General features: G+C 39.6%; 1 protein-coding gene and 1 long non-coding RNA gene across 3 annotated transcripts in view; one reads left to right on the top strand and one right to left on the bottom strand.

Moving 5' to 3' along the window:
* DRC11 (dynein regulatory complex subunit 11) overlaps positions 1-18,437 on the bottom strand; it is a 103,710-nt gene that overhangs the window by 38,014 nt on the left and 47,259 nt on the right. For both annotated transcript variants that reach the window (XM_084524772.1, XM_084524771.1), the window contains exons 7-9: positions 15,202-15,286; positions 7,573-7,695; positions 2,881-2,956 (exon numbers count right to left, since the gene is read on the bottom strand). In XM_084524772.1, the coding sequence (XP_084380898.1) occupies positions 2,881-2,956; positions 7,573-7,695; positions 15,202-15,286 (284 nt within the window). The remainder of the gene's footprint in view (positions 1-2,880; positions 2,957-7,572; positions 7,696-15,201; positions 15,287-18,437) is intronic.
* Positions 1-18,437, top strand: part of LOC311439285 — a 109,868-nt gene that overhangs the window by 46,022 nt on the left and 45,409 nt on the right. Inside the window, exon 2 of the long non-coding RNA XR_014694641.1 lies at positions 9,981-10,060. This is a non-coding gene — a long non-coding RNA (uncharacterized lncRNA). The remainder of the gene's footprint in view (positions 1-9,980; positions 10,061-18,437) is intronic.

Genomic DNA, 18,437 nt, shown 5'->3' with positions numbered 1-18,437 from the left:
ACAAAAGTATATAAAATAAGTGTTTTAGATAGGGCTTGGCAAATGTAGTTTAGCAACTAGTAAAACTGCCAAATACAGTTTTGGGAGAGCAAAAGTGTTTGTGAATTCCAGTGAGGTTTATTTAAGTAGTTCTAATGTGGGGTGGGGGTGGGATCGGTATGGAAAAGTCTGTAAGTGAAATACTTAGATCTTTGTGAAAGCTGATCTACGTCTTTTACAACATTTAACCCAAGAACAAATCAACCAGTTTCAGGGGATGGAAAGACTTTTTAATTGTAAGAGTTGGGGGAGAGGTGACAAAATGAAAACGCTCACTGTTTGGACAGCTCTCACTTAGTAGACTGCAGCTGCATTCATAAAGGCCTTTAATTCCATTGTAGGCACCTGATATAAATCTTAATCAAGCTCCCTTACTTCAGTGATGCTTTCAAGATTTATGCAGTAATAAGTTTGAACTTCTATGCAAATTGTAAGAATAGCTCAATTACTATCACATAAGAATAGAAAAATGTTCCCAATGTAGAAAGATCAAACCCAAACCTTTTTCTAAACAATTCTGCTACTGAAATGAAAGCAGGCTAAAATTAAAAATGTAAGAAATTGCTTACGCTGTTCCTATCAGATGTTCCAGACTTCTGGGTGCCTTGAAAAACTGAACCTCATCCATGACTAAATTCAATTTTTTGAACCACCAGGTAATATTGCGATAAAGTGGTGATAACTGTGTGGTTAGGCACAATAAAAGCATGAAGTGCTGCTGAATGAGGAAAGAGACTGCTACATGGAGGAATTAACAGCTCTTTACTAAAAGTAACTATGGTGTTGGATAGACTTGAATTATTAGAAGGAAAAAAAAAAACACAACTGAGGTTTAACTGGACAGCTACAGATTCTTACTGTACGTAAGACAACTGAAGCTATTCTTTGAAGCTTGCATGAGGAGCTCTTTCCACTCTGAGGAGTTCTGGTTGTGCTCTGCAGAAAATGGTTCCTTGTATGCTGTTAGAGGTACAGGTGTCAGCTCTGGTGGGATGGGCTGGCGACGAGCACTGGTGTCCTAACACAAAAGGTAGGCCTGTGGCTGACCTACCTGAGTGCATTATTATATTGTATTAGCAAATGCTGTCAGTATGTCATGGGATGACGGAGGTATTCACACCAACTGGCTTTAAGTATCCAATTTAGGCGCCTGAGTGGGAGTGGAGATTCTATAGACAGATAATGAGCTGTTGAGTTGTCCTTGGGAGGCTTTGTGAAATGTATAGGAAAACACCTCCCAGTTCAGCACTCCTCTTCGTGCAAAAAGTTGGCCAGCATGAGTAACCCCAAAATGTGTTACATGCTTTGAGTTCTGCAAGGATATATCTTGATAGGGGTGACAGTATATGAAGTAGTATTCCATTACAGTCTGGGTGACAAATATGTCCCTGTCTTCTCATAAGCCCCCTGACTTGTTACTTGAGATCGTGGTGAAATTTGGGAGTATCCCTTCCTATCAAACTAAGTTATCAACCCCCCGGTGTTTTTATCCCCAACACTCACGTCCACTGTGCTGGAAGCACTATTTAAAGCCTGAGTGTGAGGTCTTCCGCAACCTGGAGGAGAGTTATTAATAGGCGCAAATACAAGGAGTTGGTGAATTCACAGTTCAGCATTGTACTAAATAGTGCTAGATGCTGCAAAGCCTCAGCAGGGGTTCCAAGAAGCACTGGAAAGCATAGCTGCGCTATTGCATACTCAGCAGGATGCTGGATAAGTGTATTTGCCAAACCTACTTGACAATGTAAAACCCTCCTGCCCTCTTGTTGCTACTTTGCAAACGGTGGGGACTCTACCCTGCCTCTTGTAGCTCCTCTTGGGACTATCTGGATGGGAAACATAGGTCTTGCTATTGCTGGTTTTGGGTTGCAAGGTGACATCTGGTCCTGAGCGTATAAAAAAGCACAAGTAATATTCTGGGCTAGTTAAGGAAAATAGTATAGATGAAATTGATCCTTATCTAAAATTCCTGCTGACTTCAGTGGGGTTCTGATGTAGCAATCAAGAGTAAAGTTTGGCACTAAGAACTTTCTTCAAGCATAATGCTCCTTTGATTTACAATGTAGAACAGAATCTGAATTGTTAGAAGCCAGAAGTCTGGCAAAATTGTGCTGGTGCATATTTAAAGTTGCTTGCTTTCTCTCCAGCCAACTCAAATCGGGCAGAACACTCTGCTAGTGATTTGTTGGAGAGAAATGAGTATTCTTCATATAAAGAACTCTTAACAAGCCATAAACACTGCAGAGTGAGGAGAAGAGAATATTTTTAATTGTGACAGGGCTTCGATTATACAACTCCAAGCTATATGTTATATATTCAATCATATTTGGGAAGCTGCAAACACTTTGAGGTATATTCGTACTTTAGCAGCATTTCTCATGCTTCTGCTTAAAAAGATTAAAACATGAAAGACAATTTGACTAGCTGTGGACTGTGTAAATAGTATCTATAGACACCTTCCATGAATGAGGGGCAGACAGCAGTTATAAGAGCATGAAAACACTGATGCTGAAGCCTCATCTACAGTATGGTGCTATTAAATCATTTGCTGTTCAGATGTAATTCTTACCACTCTTAGAAAATTTGTATGTACTTCTGGTTCTAGTTTGGCCACTGTCACTCAGACAGGAATGTACCATCCTTTGTGATTAGCACAATGATTTTGAGACTCCTGGGTACTTGAGGTACTGAGACTTCCTAAATACCATTTATCTAATGTCCTCATTTCTATAAAGTTACACAGTTTGGGCAGCTGTGCAGTTTGACCTTACAGGAATGACATTCAGATTAAACTGAATTAGAAGAACATTCCAGCTGTAATTGTTATCTTTTTCTACTGACCTTTGTATTGACTGCTTCCTTCCTCCATTATTGAAAGGAAATTACTGGGAGCCATTTTCCAGCCCTCATCCTCTTCCTAGACTCGAGGGGGGTAAAAAGAAAAATCGGAATATTAATATATGTATGTAGTAACTTAGTGTGAAAAAGTCATAATTCTCACTTTTAATTTTTGCAATGTGAGGAACAAGGCACCATTTCATCATGCTGTGATGAAATTTTTCATCAACTACGGTTTTCCTAGCAGGGTATAAAGAAAATTTATCCTCTTTAAAAAAAAAAAAAAAAAGAAAAAAGAAAAAAAAAAATAAAAAGAGGAGGGTAGAGTGTCAGTTCATAAACTGGCCTATTGTGGTCACAAGAATTATATTTAGGCTGGTTGGAATCTGTAATATAGGTAGCATACTTGCAAAACATGTAAATTAAATTACCTTGCTATTTTTTCAGTTTTTCTTGGGTTGCACCCTCCATGCACCAAAGGAATTCCCAACCTGTGGGTAATTCCAAGCTGTTGAAACCTCATTTTAATCTGTTATTAGAAAAATAATGAACTTGGTGTATTTTGCAAAACAAAATATTTGGTTTCCACTTAATCAAAACATATTGATGTTTTCCTATCTGAACTAAATGACATTGACAAGTTCCTGAAATAGTTTAATTTCTTTGAACCAGCGTTTCTAATGGAAAATCTTGTCAGAAAGCTATAAAAGGTTCTTCACATTGTGTCAGTCATAAATCTTCAAAATGCTAGTAAGGTAACAGTTATGTGGGAAGTTATATCTGAGGAGGAGCTGGTGTGGATTTACCAAAGACAACACAAGTTGTATCTGGCTTTGATAATCAATGACTAGTCTGTAAGGTGCTGGTTATAAGGAAGTTATAAGATGCAGTTCCTGAAATAACTAGAACCAAAACAAAAACCCTACAAGTGTCTCCTTAACTAGATGCCATTACTTGCTTATCAGATACATCTGCAGACAGGTCACATGAATTATTAAATGTTTTTAATTAAGTTACTATAGCAATTAAAGTTTAGGCCCAGGAGGACATGCAGAACCTAAATACATTTACCACTTCTATGCCATGGTCTATAGCTATATTTGAAAAAGATTCAGGAGTTTCTAAATTAAACATCAAGAATCATTTGGGTTAACTATAGCCAAGTGCTTGAGAATTTGACTTTTGGAATCTAAATCCTTGCTTATGCAAGTATTCAGCTTTGGCAGGGTGTGGCACGTTGAGATTCATCCTTGGCACTTTGACATTTTTAGAAAATGATTAAAAGATGCTCTTCTAAGAGCATACTTGTAATTGCTAACTATTAAAGGCCTAAAAATGGGATTGGTATTCATTTTTAGCCACTCAGTAGCATAGGATGGGGGTTAACATTTCTTTTATTGTTAAAAATAAACCAATAGATCAGTTTACAGAAATCATTGAAGCTAGTAATTAAAATGACATAACAATATTTACGTCAGTATCATTGACTTTAATCAAAACTATTGTGTGTCCAAAGGACAGTTGTAGAGTGCTGTTCTGTATTCCCTCTTGCATGTATTAACAGAACAAGGGTCAATGTAATGTATAAAACTTCTTTTCCTTTGAGGTCAGTTGATGTATTTTTCTGTGTTCAGTGGATTGATTTCATGCTTATTCTGTGCTGTGTACTAAAGTACCTTGAACCAACAATATACACTTCAATTTAGGCACAAATATGGAAATAATAGTTTTAATGTTTTTGAAGCTTTCTGAATTCTAGTCCATGCTAGATGGCTTTATATTCTCATTCAACAGCAAGGAACACTGTGAATTAACTGTTCTGCACTTCTGTTATGGAGATTTTATTAATGGATTTCAATGAGGATAAAATGCATCTCACTGTTTAATATTTCTGGATGAAATCTGTGAATTGTGCAGCCTTGCTCATGTTCTGTAGGGAGACCAGTTGCAGAATGTTACTGGGTGAAGCAGCCCAAACTGGTCTAACGTGCTTTGCTCTTGGAAAGAGGAATCAGATGGTGCTGATGTTTTTTTTCCTTAAGTGTCCAATGGGAAATCAGATCAACACCTTACAGAGAAAAAAAAATGAAGTTACTTTGATATGAAATACGTCTTTTTAAAGATTGCTATCAGGCTTCAGAAATATTTAAATTTCCTTCTGGGATCAAACTTTTGTTTTCTTAAAGAAGTGAAGTTATGAGCAAGGGTTTTCTTTGACTGCACTGCTATGACTTATTGCCTATACTTATTTTAATAAGAGTCCTGCTGTTAGAACTTTTCCATATACTTCTCAACTGGTCTTAGATGCTATTTTCCCTGTCAGTATTATAACCTTGGAGAGAATGTTCCCTTTGTTCTTTCTCAATGAACCATAGAGAACCTGATATAATGGCTCAGAATTTTACTTGACAGGACTTGTGATGGCTGAAGAGATGAGAACGACATCAGGTTATAAAGCCCCAGAGCTCTATATTGTTATTTCACCCTGTTTCAAAAGAACCTTGCAGAGGTTGTGAGAGGATAAGGATTCATTTCTGGTGTAGTCTTGGTTCTTATCTTACCATCTTATGGAAGACGAAAAACACAAGGAATCAAATTTATTCTGTGAAAGTCATGTTTTTAAGCAGGTGGGTTAGTTGACATTCAGTTTCAGAAGCTCAGATTGGAGATTAGGTTTGGTGTTTTTAGCATGTCTAAGCATTAATGCCTCACTTTAACTTGGACTGAAGGGTCTGGAACAGCCTTCTCTGCTGCCTCTGCATGACTAGGTGCATCACAGCTTCTTTCTGGGCTGGCTGAGTTGGAAAGGACAGAGGACAAGGACAAAGCCACGTAGAAAGATGCTAGAGGACACCCTTGTGAATGCTTCCAAGCAGAGCTGGACAGTTTGAGATGCTACAAGGTCCTGTAGCTGCGAATAATGCTCTTCTATGTCTGTAATGGCAAAGGCTTTTCTAAGCAATGGCTTTCATTATGTGTACTTTTATCTGATCTTTCCTCCAGAGCTCTGCAATAGCCATACTGATTAAAGGGGTCACAGGAGGAAGTGGTCCTGCAGAGCTGAACTTGGTACTTGTATAACTCCCTAGAAATCTATGGACAACTTGGTATCAGTATTAGGCTTAGGTCTGCAGGGATTATGCTCCTCTTTCTTCCCTCCTGCTCTTCTGGGCTCAGCTCTGCCAGCTAAGGTACAACGAGGTGGTGCCAGCAGTCCACTTACTGCTCCTTGGAGCCTGGTGCCCTCACTAATGCTGTCACCCTGTGATCTAGCAGCACCCTGACAAATAACAGATGTCTGAAGATGTGTGTGACTAAGATTTGGAGTTTCAAGTTATCCACACACTCTGCACAAGACGGGGCTCAGAGCTTGGAGAACTTTTATACATGCTTTTCCTTCAGCCTTCTATACATATTCATTTATAAACAAAACAAAAAACAAACAAAAAGAACCCATAACCCAAATTCTTGGGTCTTGTATGACCCAAACAGCATCTTTCCAAGCTGAAAACACTATCTCAGCTGTGGGTTAACACTTTATCTTCATCCAAATTAGACAGATTGATGCTTCTTAAATTCATGTAACTTAGTTTCCTGGCTAGCTGTTACAAGAGCTTTGGCCAAAGTGATGATTGTTGCCTGAGAAAAGCATGTTTTTGGTTTGTTCCAGGGTTAACACTTAAAATCAGAAATTCAGAAAATCAGAAATTGTGTAAAATTTGCAGTGAAGAGTAAGCTTTGTGCCAGAGTATTGACCTCTTTTCCTCCACATACTCAGATTAATGACCTTTATTAAAAAACAAAAACATTATTTTGTGTTTCTTTATAGTATAAAGTAAATGATAACTAAAAGTTGCTGCTTCAGCAAAACTATACGATTTTGTTGCAAAGCTTGGTTTTGAATATGCCCTCAGTTCACTGCTGTTGCAGGGATGCTTTTCTCTGTAAAGCTGCTCCTGAAATAATTTGGGAGCACACCTTTAGGGAAACCAGAACCTTAGTGTAACAAAGATTTCAGGGAATATATCACACGTTAAGTGGTGTCTGCTGTAACACGAGGCAGAAAAGAGTTCATATCCTAAGAATGCGAACTGAAAATGCATGACTGCTATTTACGGGCTTACAAAATATTGGCTTGCACTACAAAACACAGCCAGCCATTAGTGAACTGTATGTAAAATAAGTTTTGAAATCCAAGCAAGATCAAAAGCGGGTATCTGATGGAAACTGAGGTTCTTGTTTCCTAGTTCTTGTGTGAAGTTACTAAATTCTCCCTATTCCACATTAAGAGTGTAAATGCCTGGAGAGCAAAATGGTGGCCAGTTTTCCATCTGTACAAAAGGCAGCAGTGCTTTGAAAAGTATCTTGGTAACAAGGTCAATTCCACAAAGTGTATTTTTTTTCCCCTCATCTCTTTCTGGCATTCTGTCCACCTACATCAGTTCTTTCCACTTAGCTGAGTCATGGCCAAGCAAACTCCCTTCCTAAAAAATGAGAGGTGAAATTCAGTTCCCTGGGAGCATCAAGCTGACTGAAAGTCTCAGAGGGTCTGGCCTTAACCAGTCCCTATATCTTCTGAGCCTAGGCCTTGGTGGCAATACGAATTAATATTCTCTGCCCACACATAGTTGAGAAGGCTGGACTTCAGCTCTGTTTTCACAAACTGCTAACTGATTTTACTGCAGGAAGCCTTACCTTTTTTCCAGTTTTCTGTGTTTTTCCTTTTGTCTTTTCCTTTCCTTTCTCTTTTTCTTTTCCTTCCTTTTGGGATTTTTTCTGCAGAGCCATCTCCTTTTTGGCAGCCAGTTCTGCAGCAACCTGAAAGAGATAAAAGAAACATGAATAGCTGGACAAAATTTTCACATGCAAGGTAAGGTGTAAGGCATGTCCTGCAAGAGTTAGGGACTAGTATGCATTTCTCCTGCCTTGGTTTCAGCTTTCCTCTACTTCCCCAGTAGAGGAATCCAATATCCAATATGTTGCTTGGTATAGTCTTCTATGGCTAAGTTCTGACTAGACCTTTCTGCTTGTCATTCAGATGGTGATGGGCAACTCCAAATACTCACTCTGCATCATGGGGGGTGCAGGAACAGAACTTACATGTCACTGCAGCATCTGCAACCATTTTAGAAGTGAGAAGGGAGTGGGAAAAAAAGCTCTCAAACACATGATTCTACAAATCTAGATGTCAGAAGATGTTTGGCATGGTGTGGAGAGAACTTCAGAGCAGCTAATCCATGACAGAGCGACCACGTTCACTTATGCTGACAGCACTCCTACCTGCAAACGTTGATGCAGGTGATACAGACTCCTAGCATGTATTTGAGAAAGTGATTTCCATGTCCCAAACCACTAGGGCTTTTATCGAGTAAGGCCAATTCCTGAAACCACCCAGAAGCACAATATTCTAATGATATACAACTTTGAGCTCCCTCTGGACTTGCATTTGAATTATGAATGTGTCTTAGCATTTTTAAGGCAGATTGATATTATACAGATGGATTCTGAGAGACTGCCTTGAGGCATGTCCAATTTCAATATTTGGCTAAAGACTGAAATTAGTGCAGTGGAAGAGAGACTGGATAGAGATATTGTGATGATCTCTGACAGATATGCACTGATAACCCAGCATCTTTATCCCTGCAAGGTAGCAGTAGCTGATAACTGGATAGAGCTACTTCAGCTTAGTTCCTGTCCATTTATGCATTACTACCTGAAAAGGGAGACAGGGAGATTTGCTTTTTCTATCACTTTCTTGTTTCCAGACACCTTTCATTGTGTTCTCTTGTCCTAGAGATGAACTGTAAGATCATCCACTGGTGAGTGTAAAACAATCTGTGGACACTGAAGCTTATTAATGCACCATTAATACTGGCAGTACTGTGAAAGTGTAGAAAACAGATTTCCAAGTTTAAGACAAGTGTTTCCTGTAACAGTAAAAATACTTGTTTTCTAAAAAAAAAAATGCCTTTTAATGCATTAAAGATTGGACAGTGGAAGCGAGGGGCGACAACGGCTATATTTTGCAGTCAGTGAAATTTCATTACTGAATTTCCCCAAGCATTTCAGTACCTTACATTTAATTAAATATGGTAATTTAAACCCCAAGCACCGTTCAGTCATATCTTGCGGTGATAAGCAGTGAAGCATTTCATTCTCTTGGATAGATTAATAGATTGACTAGAGTTCAAAATAGGTTTTTAGTGTCCCAGCAGGCCTCTTGTATCCAAAACCAACAGAGCTACTCAGACTGTATCCTTTACTGTAGCACTAATACCCGGCCAGATATCCAACCTCGTCACCTCCACCTCCAACCTCTGCTCTGCCTGCCTGCTAATGGGTAGCTGTAACCATTTCCAGCATCCAAGGGGTGGGTTTATCCAGCAGGAGTCCTGTAAGCACGCATGTGATTAACAAAAGGTTTTAATTTTAGGCAGTGCTTCCAAGTTCTACTGGCAGTGTTTTAAGTATATGCAGACTTTGATTGGAACGATTTCTTTTTCATGTTTTTATGCAGATGAATAAAAATATGCGGAAAGGGGTTAGTTTCTGTTCTTGTGAACAAAACATATAATGGGATGGAATTGTTGAACTGCCCTTATCCTTCTGTCTTGCCTTCATCAGCTTTGTAGGGTGGGAAAACAAAGCTTGTGTTCACCATTTTCAGAACTGCTTGTGTGGGGTATGAGCAGTGGTGTGAAGCCTCCTACTAACTGCTTAGGTAGGTAACAGCAAATGGTGCCTGCAGTCAGTGCTGGGTGCAACACATGGGAACACAAGAAGCCAAGTCCAGAACCATGCCCAGTGATTGAAGGCAGAGGTTGCATACATGTAGGGCCTCTGTCCTAGGTGGTGGTGTGGTCAGCATGTAAAGCCAGACTTTTCTGAAGCGTGTCTCTGCTTCCCAAAAGAGAATGACAGAGCAAATAGGATTTTTCCTCTTCTGCATCAGATATATCTTCTCCCCTATGTTCTTTCGGTACGGCTTCTCCAGCTCTGCTTGCACTTGTGCTCTAAGCAGCTTCGTAATTGCAGAGGACTGGGAGGTGGGGTGAAAGCTGGCTGTGTACCTAACCTTACATGGCTTGTATTCTTCTATACAGAACAATTTCCCCTCCAGCTACAAGAAGATGCCTGAGGAATCTGACAAAAGAACGGGAAAGAAAGGAAAGGACAAGCAAAGGTTAGTTTGAGAAACTAAGCAATTCACCTGCATTATAATACATTTTTTCCCCTGAAGAAAACTTCATAGTGGAAATAAAAGCAGATGCCTTCCTAAATTATTTCAGCCTGCCCTTTTCTTTGCGAGGTTGTCTCTTTTTGAAATGATGCTGAAAGCACTTTGAAAACCCTTAATGTTGGGGAAGGGAATGCACATCGGTGAGAGTGGATGAATTTTAGTCTCAATTTTTCCTAGTCTTGCTGTAGGAGCCCTGTAGACCTAGTGATGACTTTTATCCAGTAACTTTTTATTTCAAGGCTGAAAAGACACTTTGCTCTAAACTGATCTTCCACAAAAGCCAAATTGACTTTCCTTTTTATACATCAGTTTAAGTGTTTCCAAACTTTTTCAGTGCAAATCCCCTTTTTTGGGAAAGACAGGGGCGATGAAACTGAGGGCAGCCAATGAATGGGAATGCCTGATGTCAATGTATGAGCCAAGTATCCGAAAACCACTGGCTGCCAGTAGGACTCACTTATGTTCTGTGTTCCTCAGTCACAGAAAGCTTGGTGTTGGCTCAGGCAAGCAGAAACTTGAAGTAAATGTTCCTCCTCAAGAATAACCCCTTCCCTCATTCCTTGAAAGAAGACCTCGTTTGAACCTTTTGCCTTTATTAGTGTTGTGGGCATAAAAGAAAAAAGCAGTGATAGAGTGAGTTTGGGAACTTTAGATTGCCAGCTGCGGTGGGTGAGACAGCCTCAGAGCCTTGTAATTCTGGCTCTGAAACTATTTTGAACAGAAACAATGTGTTCAGAGCCTACTGTCTCTGGAGAGAATTTGCTGTCTTTGAGAATTAGCTCTTCAAGAAGAAGCTATTCTGATGTCTGAGGCAAAAATGTTTATTCTCCAAGGAAACAGGACTGAGATGGGAAGAAATGCCATCCCCCTGTCCCAGAGTAGCATACCAAATATCAGACATCTACACGACTTGTGCATAACATGCAGTATACTGTAAATGTTCTCTACCTGCCACCTTCCCTCCAGCTTCAGGGCACTTAATTAAAACTTCTATGAGCTGATTATTTCTATAAGGTGGTATTTTTTAGCTTTGGGTGTGCACCTGCAAGTAAAGATTAAGCTTAAAAAAATATCCCAGTGATGTCTGTCTCGCAGGAATGAATTAAAAATGATAGGGAAGATTTTATAGTTATATGGGATCTTGCAAAACCTTACAGTTGGATTTAATAGACAGTCTTGCATTTCAGTCCAGGATTGACGCGTGCTCTCATCTCTTTGCAACTGGCAGATGTTGCCCAAATGTAGCTTGGCTCACCAGTTAAAAACTTGCTTGCTCTTTTGATCACTTTCTGGCAAACACTTCAAAATGTTAGTCTCCATTGAATGTGTTTATGAAAAATCTATTAGTGTTGCTTGGTATATTTTTTTTCTCTTTTTTTCAGGGAAGGTGGGTGGTAGAGATGAAAAAAGGGGTTGTTGATATTGCCTGGCATTTAGGCATATGATATAGCCTGCTGACTTCAGCCAACAGAGAAATGATCATGCTCAGGGGGCAGTGGAGAGCTGCTGAACCAGGAGCCAACCTGCCTGGTGGCTTTGTTGTAGTGCATCAATGTCTGGAGGTGAATATGTCTGCCTGTTGTGTAGCCTAACAGAGCCTAAGTACCTTTTTTTCCTTTCTGCGTGGTTAACCTTAATAATGATGATATGAGACTCGGAGGTGCCCAGGTTCAGCTGATGGCACTGTTTAGCGCTTGTGAAAATCCAGCCTGATAATTTCTGAAAGGACTAGCCAAAATAGTGTGGAACACGGGAGAAAAGGGTAAGTGTAATTGTAGGCATCTATTGCGACTGCTGAAAAACTCACAGTTGGTGTATTTGCTATCAAGATAAAAGTGTATTTGCAGAAGGCTGGATACTACAACATGCAGCTCCACAGAGCCTCTTGGAGCCACCTCTGGCACTCTAAGTCTGTTTGATATATTCATTTGGAAGAAGATAATGCGTTTAGATGTGTGTGTGTGAACATGGTGGTACTTGATTGCATAATATCACTTTACTGTCTTGACCTGGGAAATAGACAGGTTTATTAATTATTAACTACTGGGATCCCTTGCACTGACATTCACAATCAAACTGATTACTGGGATTCATGAGAACTTTTAGCTGCTGGTAATAATGAATGCTAATCAGTGGTGTAGTGTTGCACAGAGTGCCAAATGAGGATTAGGAGCTTGTATCTGTAACAGCAGTTAATGCATACTCTTTTTTGCCCCTTTTCTGTGCTTCTGGATCAAATACCGGGATTATGTTAATGTGGAAATGACTGTGCTCCAAACAGCAACTGAATGTGTAACCAGAATCTCAGTCTATTTTATTATAAGGTGCTTAACAGTGGAAGTGAGAGGGAGTTGGGAGAGGGGGAATGTGACTGCTAAGTGACAACTCTCTTGGCTTACTTTCATGGTGATGAGACTTAATGAACTACAGGAAGAGATCATAATTTTGTTGGCAGCAGTATAAGGGCAAAGCCAAAAATTGTCATATCTGATGATTATCTCTGGAGCAAAACATGAAAAACCATTAGGGATAGACATCTGGAACAGATGCAGGAAGATTACACTGAGTCTCAGAATCTTAAATTTCTCCTGAAAAGTGCTTCAAGTAATAGAGAATTGCTTCTGTTCGGTTGAGACAGTACATATTTTTCTGACTAAATTGCCAAGCCCTTCGCATCTGGATGTCTTGGGCTTACCTTTTTGAAAGATATTTGTAAAATATCTTGAAAATGTCATGAAAGCAGTTTGTGCAGAAGGCTAGCTACATTACAAAGTCAAGTAAGGTCAGAGTTGTCAAAAGATAAAGAAATATAGAATGTATAATAATGCAGCAATGGTTCGTGAAGTGATTAATTTGTATTTTATTTTCCCCAAAGTGTCTTTACCTAAGTCTTATAAAATGCTCACTTTTTAAATGCAGTTCTGTCATGATTTTTCATGGAGTTTAACTTGAGAGTAACCAACCCATTCACGGAAGGTAATATATACAAGAGGTGAAATCTTTTGTCTCCCCTGAATTCAAGGGCAAAGCTCCCATTAACTTCAATGGGGCCAGGATTTCATTTATTATGTTGCCCAGTAGACCAGAGTGAAACAAAACCAGTTGCCTTTGGGATTTTTTAAATGCAGGCTGACTCAGATGATCAAAAAATATTTTACTTTTCTGACATTCGGGTAGGAGCATGAACAAACTGAACTTTCTTTTTGCCAACTACCTTCTGGATGCCTGTTAAGGGCATGTGAAATATGTTCTGCTCTCAGTTGTGCTGGCTGAAAAGGGAGGAAAAAATGGCTCCAGGGATCTCTTCGAAATCAGATAACTGCTGGTGAAAATTTGCTGGGAAAATACATGCTTTTTTTTTTTTTTTTTCCTTGCAGGTATTTTCCTTTATGCAGGGAAACCAGGCAGTAAAATGATCTCTCCAGGTTTTTAGATTCCTTTATATTTTATGCAAAGAGAAAGCAAATACCCAGAGCCACAGCAAAATACCTGAAGGTGGAAATTCAAAGCTAGGAATAAGATAGGTAAAACATATTTCTCCAGTATTTACTAACATACCTAGTTTTGCTCAGTACAATTTCTTGTAATTTTTATTTTCTTTCTGAATTGTATTTATCCTTGTTGATAGCACGTCTAATTAGCGTTGTGACCCCTGAAGCCTTCTCCAGCAACAAGCCCACACGTGCTGGGTGGCTTCCCTGCTGCTTAGAGCAGCCAACAAAGCCTTCTTGACACTGGCATGTGTTTCTACTTTAGAAGCTGAAAACTTAATGGACTGGTCTCCTTCACTCTGTCTGGGACTGAACAACAGAGCGACTTAGATACAGAGGCTGGCAGGGTTGACCTTAGCACACTCTGAACTTGGCTAAAAGCAGGAGCATTCCCTGAGCTCAGTTTTAGTGAGGCACACAGCTGTTTGTCGCAGTTTTCTTGTGTGTTTCTGTAAGCAAAGTAACAGAGCACAGTGCCTTATGCTGCTCTGGTCTGTATTTATATTTCCCCAAACCACACAGATGCTGCTAGCATGCTCTAGACTTCTCTCTATGATTCCAAGAAGGACTGAGTCCAAAATATTGTTTTGCCATAGTTGTGTGAGATCATCAGTTGCAAGCAACTAATGAATAAAACAGTCTTTCAATAGAGGAACATTATTTTAAGGACCACAAAGGTCTGTCTTTCATGGTTTAGTTTTCCTAGCCCACTAGTAGCCATCATGCCTGGTTTACTCAGGGGCCAAATCCTAGCCCTCTGTGCAGGGTTTCCTGTTTGTAAACTCCCTCAACAACCTCATCATCCTGTTAAGATCACTGTGGAGGCTGGAAAAGGCTCCAAGTGCCAACTATTGCCTTCACTTCTTTGACTGATCTTAATCGCCTTCTCTGTGTGACACCCAAATGATCAGAGGAAGAGATTATCAGCTACTTCCATTAGTCAGAGAAGCCAGAAGACTGTTTTTTCTCAGGAAAACAATTGAGATTGTTACAAGAATACATAAAATAAGCCAAGATGATTCCTTCACTTGAATGTGCCCCTTGTTCAAGCTCTCCTTACGCAGGCAGGCCTAGGCCTTGATTTACTGCCAAGAAACTGTTCTCTGCTCAGACTAAAGTTGCTGTGCTGGTACTGAATGTAGATACACTGGAACCAATCTCAGATTCTTTTTCCTGAACTTGGTAGCTTTGGATGCCTTTACCAAAGGTAAAACTTTGATATATGTTTCCACTAGTGTCTAGCACCAGTCAAACTACATGGATTTTTGAACATTTGAGCAATTCTTTGTAGCTGAGCCCATTGCTCCCAGCTGCCTCACACATTTAACTGTGTAATTTGTATGGCTGAGCACCTTCCACTGTGACTAAGTGGTTACATATCCTGAAAGGGGACAAATTTTGGTACCTGAATTTTGTGGTTTACCCTGGAAGAAAAAAATATTTTCACTAGCAGCAAAAACCGCTTTAATCATAAGGTACCTGAAGAACTAAAGGCCATGGTCATGCAAAATTGCAACTTAAATAAACAGACATGTTTTGTGGAGGTTCCTTCCCCTATTCCATTAGCCTTTCGCATTAGAGGAGTGACAGTACCTGCTCTGGGGTTTTCTCAGAAAAAATAGTCGCTGAACCTCCTGCTTCTTTGGTAGGATAGTCAGGAAACCTGCCTATGATGTGCCTGCATGAGAAACAAAAGATGGAGAAGGTATTAAAATCCATAAATTTCATGCAGTCGACAAAGATGTCGGATGGTGGTGAAGCATACTATTTGCTCTCCAAAAACAGAGTGCCGTCTCCTGTGTCAGTGGCTTTTTGTCCAACAAATTCATTAAAACAGCTACAAGCTCATTTCTCTTATGTGGTCTACCAAGCACTGAATGTCCTTATGGAATTTCTTAGGGCTGTGCATCACTTCATAGCAGAGACATTGCCTAAAATACTTATATTTATAGCTTTGCTCTCTGCTTTCAACACCCAGCTTTATTAAAAAAAAAATAATAAATTGCTTTTTGATCTACAAATTCCAGATTGTATTTCTATGTGAGGATCTCCACTCCCCCCCCCCCCCCCCAAAAAAAAAAATTTCCAATGTACTTGCACAACTGGGCAGTGATAAAAGCTGGGGAGGTGACAGTGAGAGGCTTTGTGGTAGGATTTCACAGATGGGTATGGATAACATCGGTGTTTCCAGACCCTTCAAAAAGAGATTAAAACATATAAATAAATCATATAAATAATTACAGTCCAAAGGTCATTTATAGTGGTGAGAATTTTTCGCCTCTTTCATAGCTGTAGCTTTTTGGATCATATCAGTAAGAGTTTCTGCTTGGTAACATCAGGACAATTTCGTGTTCCAAAAAAAACCTCTGACACATCAGAAAACTATCTGTGCTGCTTTCAAATCAAATGGTAACATTTCTTCTAAATGAAACGAAATTTCCCTTGAGAAGGAAATAACTTGGGAAGGTTGACATGATTCGTAAAAATTACTTTCATTTTTTAAAAAAACAACTGGTACCTTAAGGGACTTTCCTCATCTACAGTTACGCTGCACTCAATGTTGAGCTCAGACCCACGTGTATGGTTTGGATCCCTAGCTGGTATTAAAGTAATACCAATTAGAAAAGAATAAACAAACATTCATCTGTGTTTGTAAGCCCTGACTTGCATGTTCAACAATTACTAGTTCTGTATGCAAACAGATGTAAAACTTTGTCCCTTGCATTCCCAGAAACCAGTCTGCATCAACAAAGGGGTGGCATTGTTAGTGATTTTTTTTTAATCTAATAAGAATGGGCTTTTGGCCTCAAAAGACTGCATCATTTAGTTTATTTAATTTTAGATCTATTTTTTTTTTAAAAACAGGCAGAAAATTGCACTTTTATTTTAAATGTTGCTACAAGTCTGGCTTACAGCAACAAAAAAATCTTAAAATCTGCTGTTAAGGCTGTTGCTATTTCACTAACACCAGCTGGGAGGAAGGAAAGGCAATATGCACTGTGGGTGAAGAACCAGTTTGGAGTCCACCACCCACTGAACGTAGTATTGGTGCCAGCTTTCAGTATTTACTAGTGTTGCATTTGCTATTTTGCTAGCTCTTCATTTTGAAATCATTTACAGCTCTTGCAGACAAATATTTATCCTTTGGATATGTATGCTAAGTTTATATCTGAGTGCTGAATGAATTCTATCACTCTCCAATTTGGAAGCAAGTTGTATTTATCCATAACCTGTATTTTCTGTGTGATTTTTTTGCTCGTGGTACAGCTGTTTAGGATGACGTAGCTCTTGTTTTTGTAGCAGCTACGGTAAGAGCTTACATTGCAAAATAGCTTGAGGTTAAGAGAAGGTAATGCCAATCTTTTGAAACAAATGGAGGAAAAAGAGCATCAGCCCGTTACTAACCAGTCAGCTGTTTGGGGACTGGGTCTTTGGTTGAGGGCAATACAGAATAAGTTCCCATGGTCATCAGTGACCTGGGAGCAGACAACTACTGTACATTTCAGGCATGCTAATTCTTCAGGGACATCTGTTTTTTTCTTTCTGGGCTTTGTCCTTTCTTGTGTACTGTTGCCTAGCATATCAATTGCTGCCCAACAGCCTCAGAGCATTGTTCTTGTTTCACTTCCCTATCAGACCTCTTCTGGATTTTACTATTTTTCCTCTAGTTTTAAAGGCCTACAACTTCAGTCTTGTAATGCCTGGAAATGCCCGTGCATGACCCTTATAATCAGATTCCTTTCTTTATGAAACCCACAGAGTTTAACTCAGGGATTCAAAATCTGCCTGTAAATCTATATAGAAAAAAATCAGTAATTGATCTTCCTGGTCAGAAGTCCATTTTAAAGGTAATGAATCACAATTTTCTTTCCCTGTTCACTTTTTGGCAGTGGTTTACTCAAAGCACCAGCACGCTGGGTAGTCTCACGCACTTCTTGTAAGATATTATTTCAGATTCAACTGGGCCTAAAGTTACATTTTGCATAAGCTCATTTACAGTTGCTGATAATGGCACAACATTAGGACAAAAGTGGACAACGCGTGCTTTGTGAACAGCCAGGGATGTTCCTATATCCTTGTTCCATCAGATGCACTGCGTGTTATATGGTGTAAGAAATTCCACCCAGCATGTTCCACGTCGAAGAGGGAACAGTCCTTGAACTAGGATCTTCCAAACATGTGGAATGACTTTTGAGGTTGCTTTATAGTAATAATTGTTCATGTAATGTTAAACTGCCCTCCCCTCTGGAAACATCCTAGAAACAATGAAGTATTCATGATCAGAGCCAGTTTTAAGGCAATAATACTGAAAGAAAACAAAAACAGATGATGTAGGAACTTGCTCCAAGCCTGAGCCTAGGATGCTGTTTTGTTCTGTGGAGCCAGGAGGGTGCGGTGTAGAGGAGGGCTGTATGTCTGAAATCCTTGGTTCCATCTCTGGCATCAAAGGCACCACCACACTCTGAACCAAAACTTGCAGAAGGTGGAGCTGCAGAGTTTCCCACAGTCAGCAACAAGCCTGAAAATCAACCTGGGGACTAGAGCAGCGTTATACAGGCACCTGAGTTGTTTGTATACTCTAAAAACTGAGATGCAGCTACAGTCACTGTAAAACTTTAGCCCATTAGAGAACACTGGGTGAGAATCTCAGGCTGGTATTTGTTATTTAGATTGCTCTTTTGGTTGAGTGAAAAAGAAAACTACTTGGCTGTGTTTCCTCCAATCTGCCTGGTATTTATTTTTGGTGTTCATTACTACCTTGACACTTCCTTTGTGTGCTAGTCACTATAGACAGATTACCCACAAAGTTCATAGACCCTGATGCTTTC

The sequence above is a fragment of the Aythya ferina genome (assembly GCF_964211825.1).
Source record: "Aythya ferina genome assembly, chromosome: 6".
NCBI lineage: Eukaryota > Metazoa > Chordata > Aves > Anseriformes > Anatidae > Aythya > Aythya ferina.
Note: the sequence above shows the minus strand (reverse complement) of the source record. Positions and strands in the feature narration are given on the sequence as shown.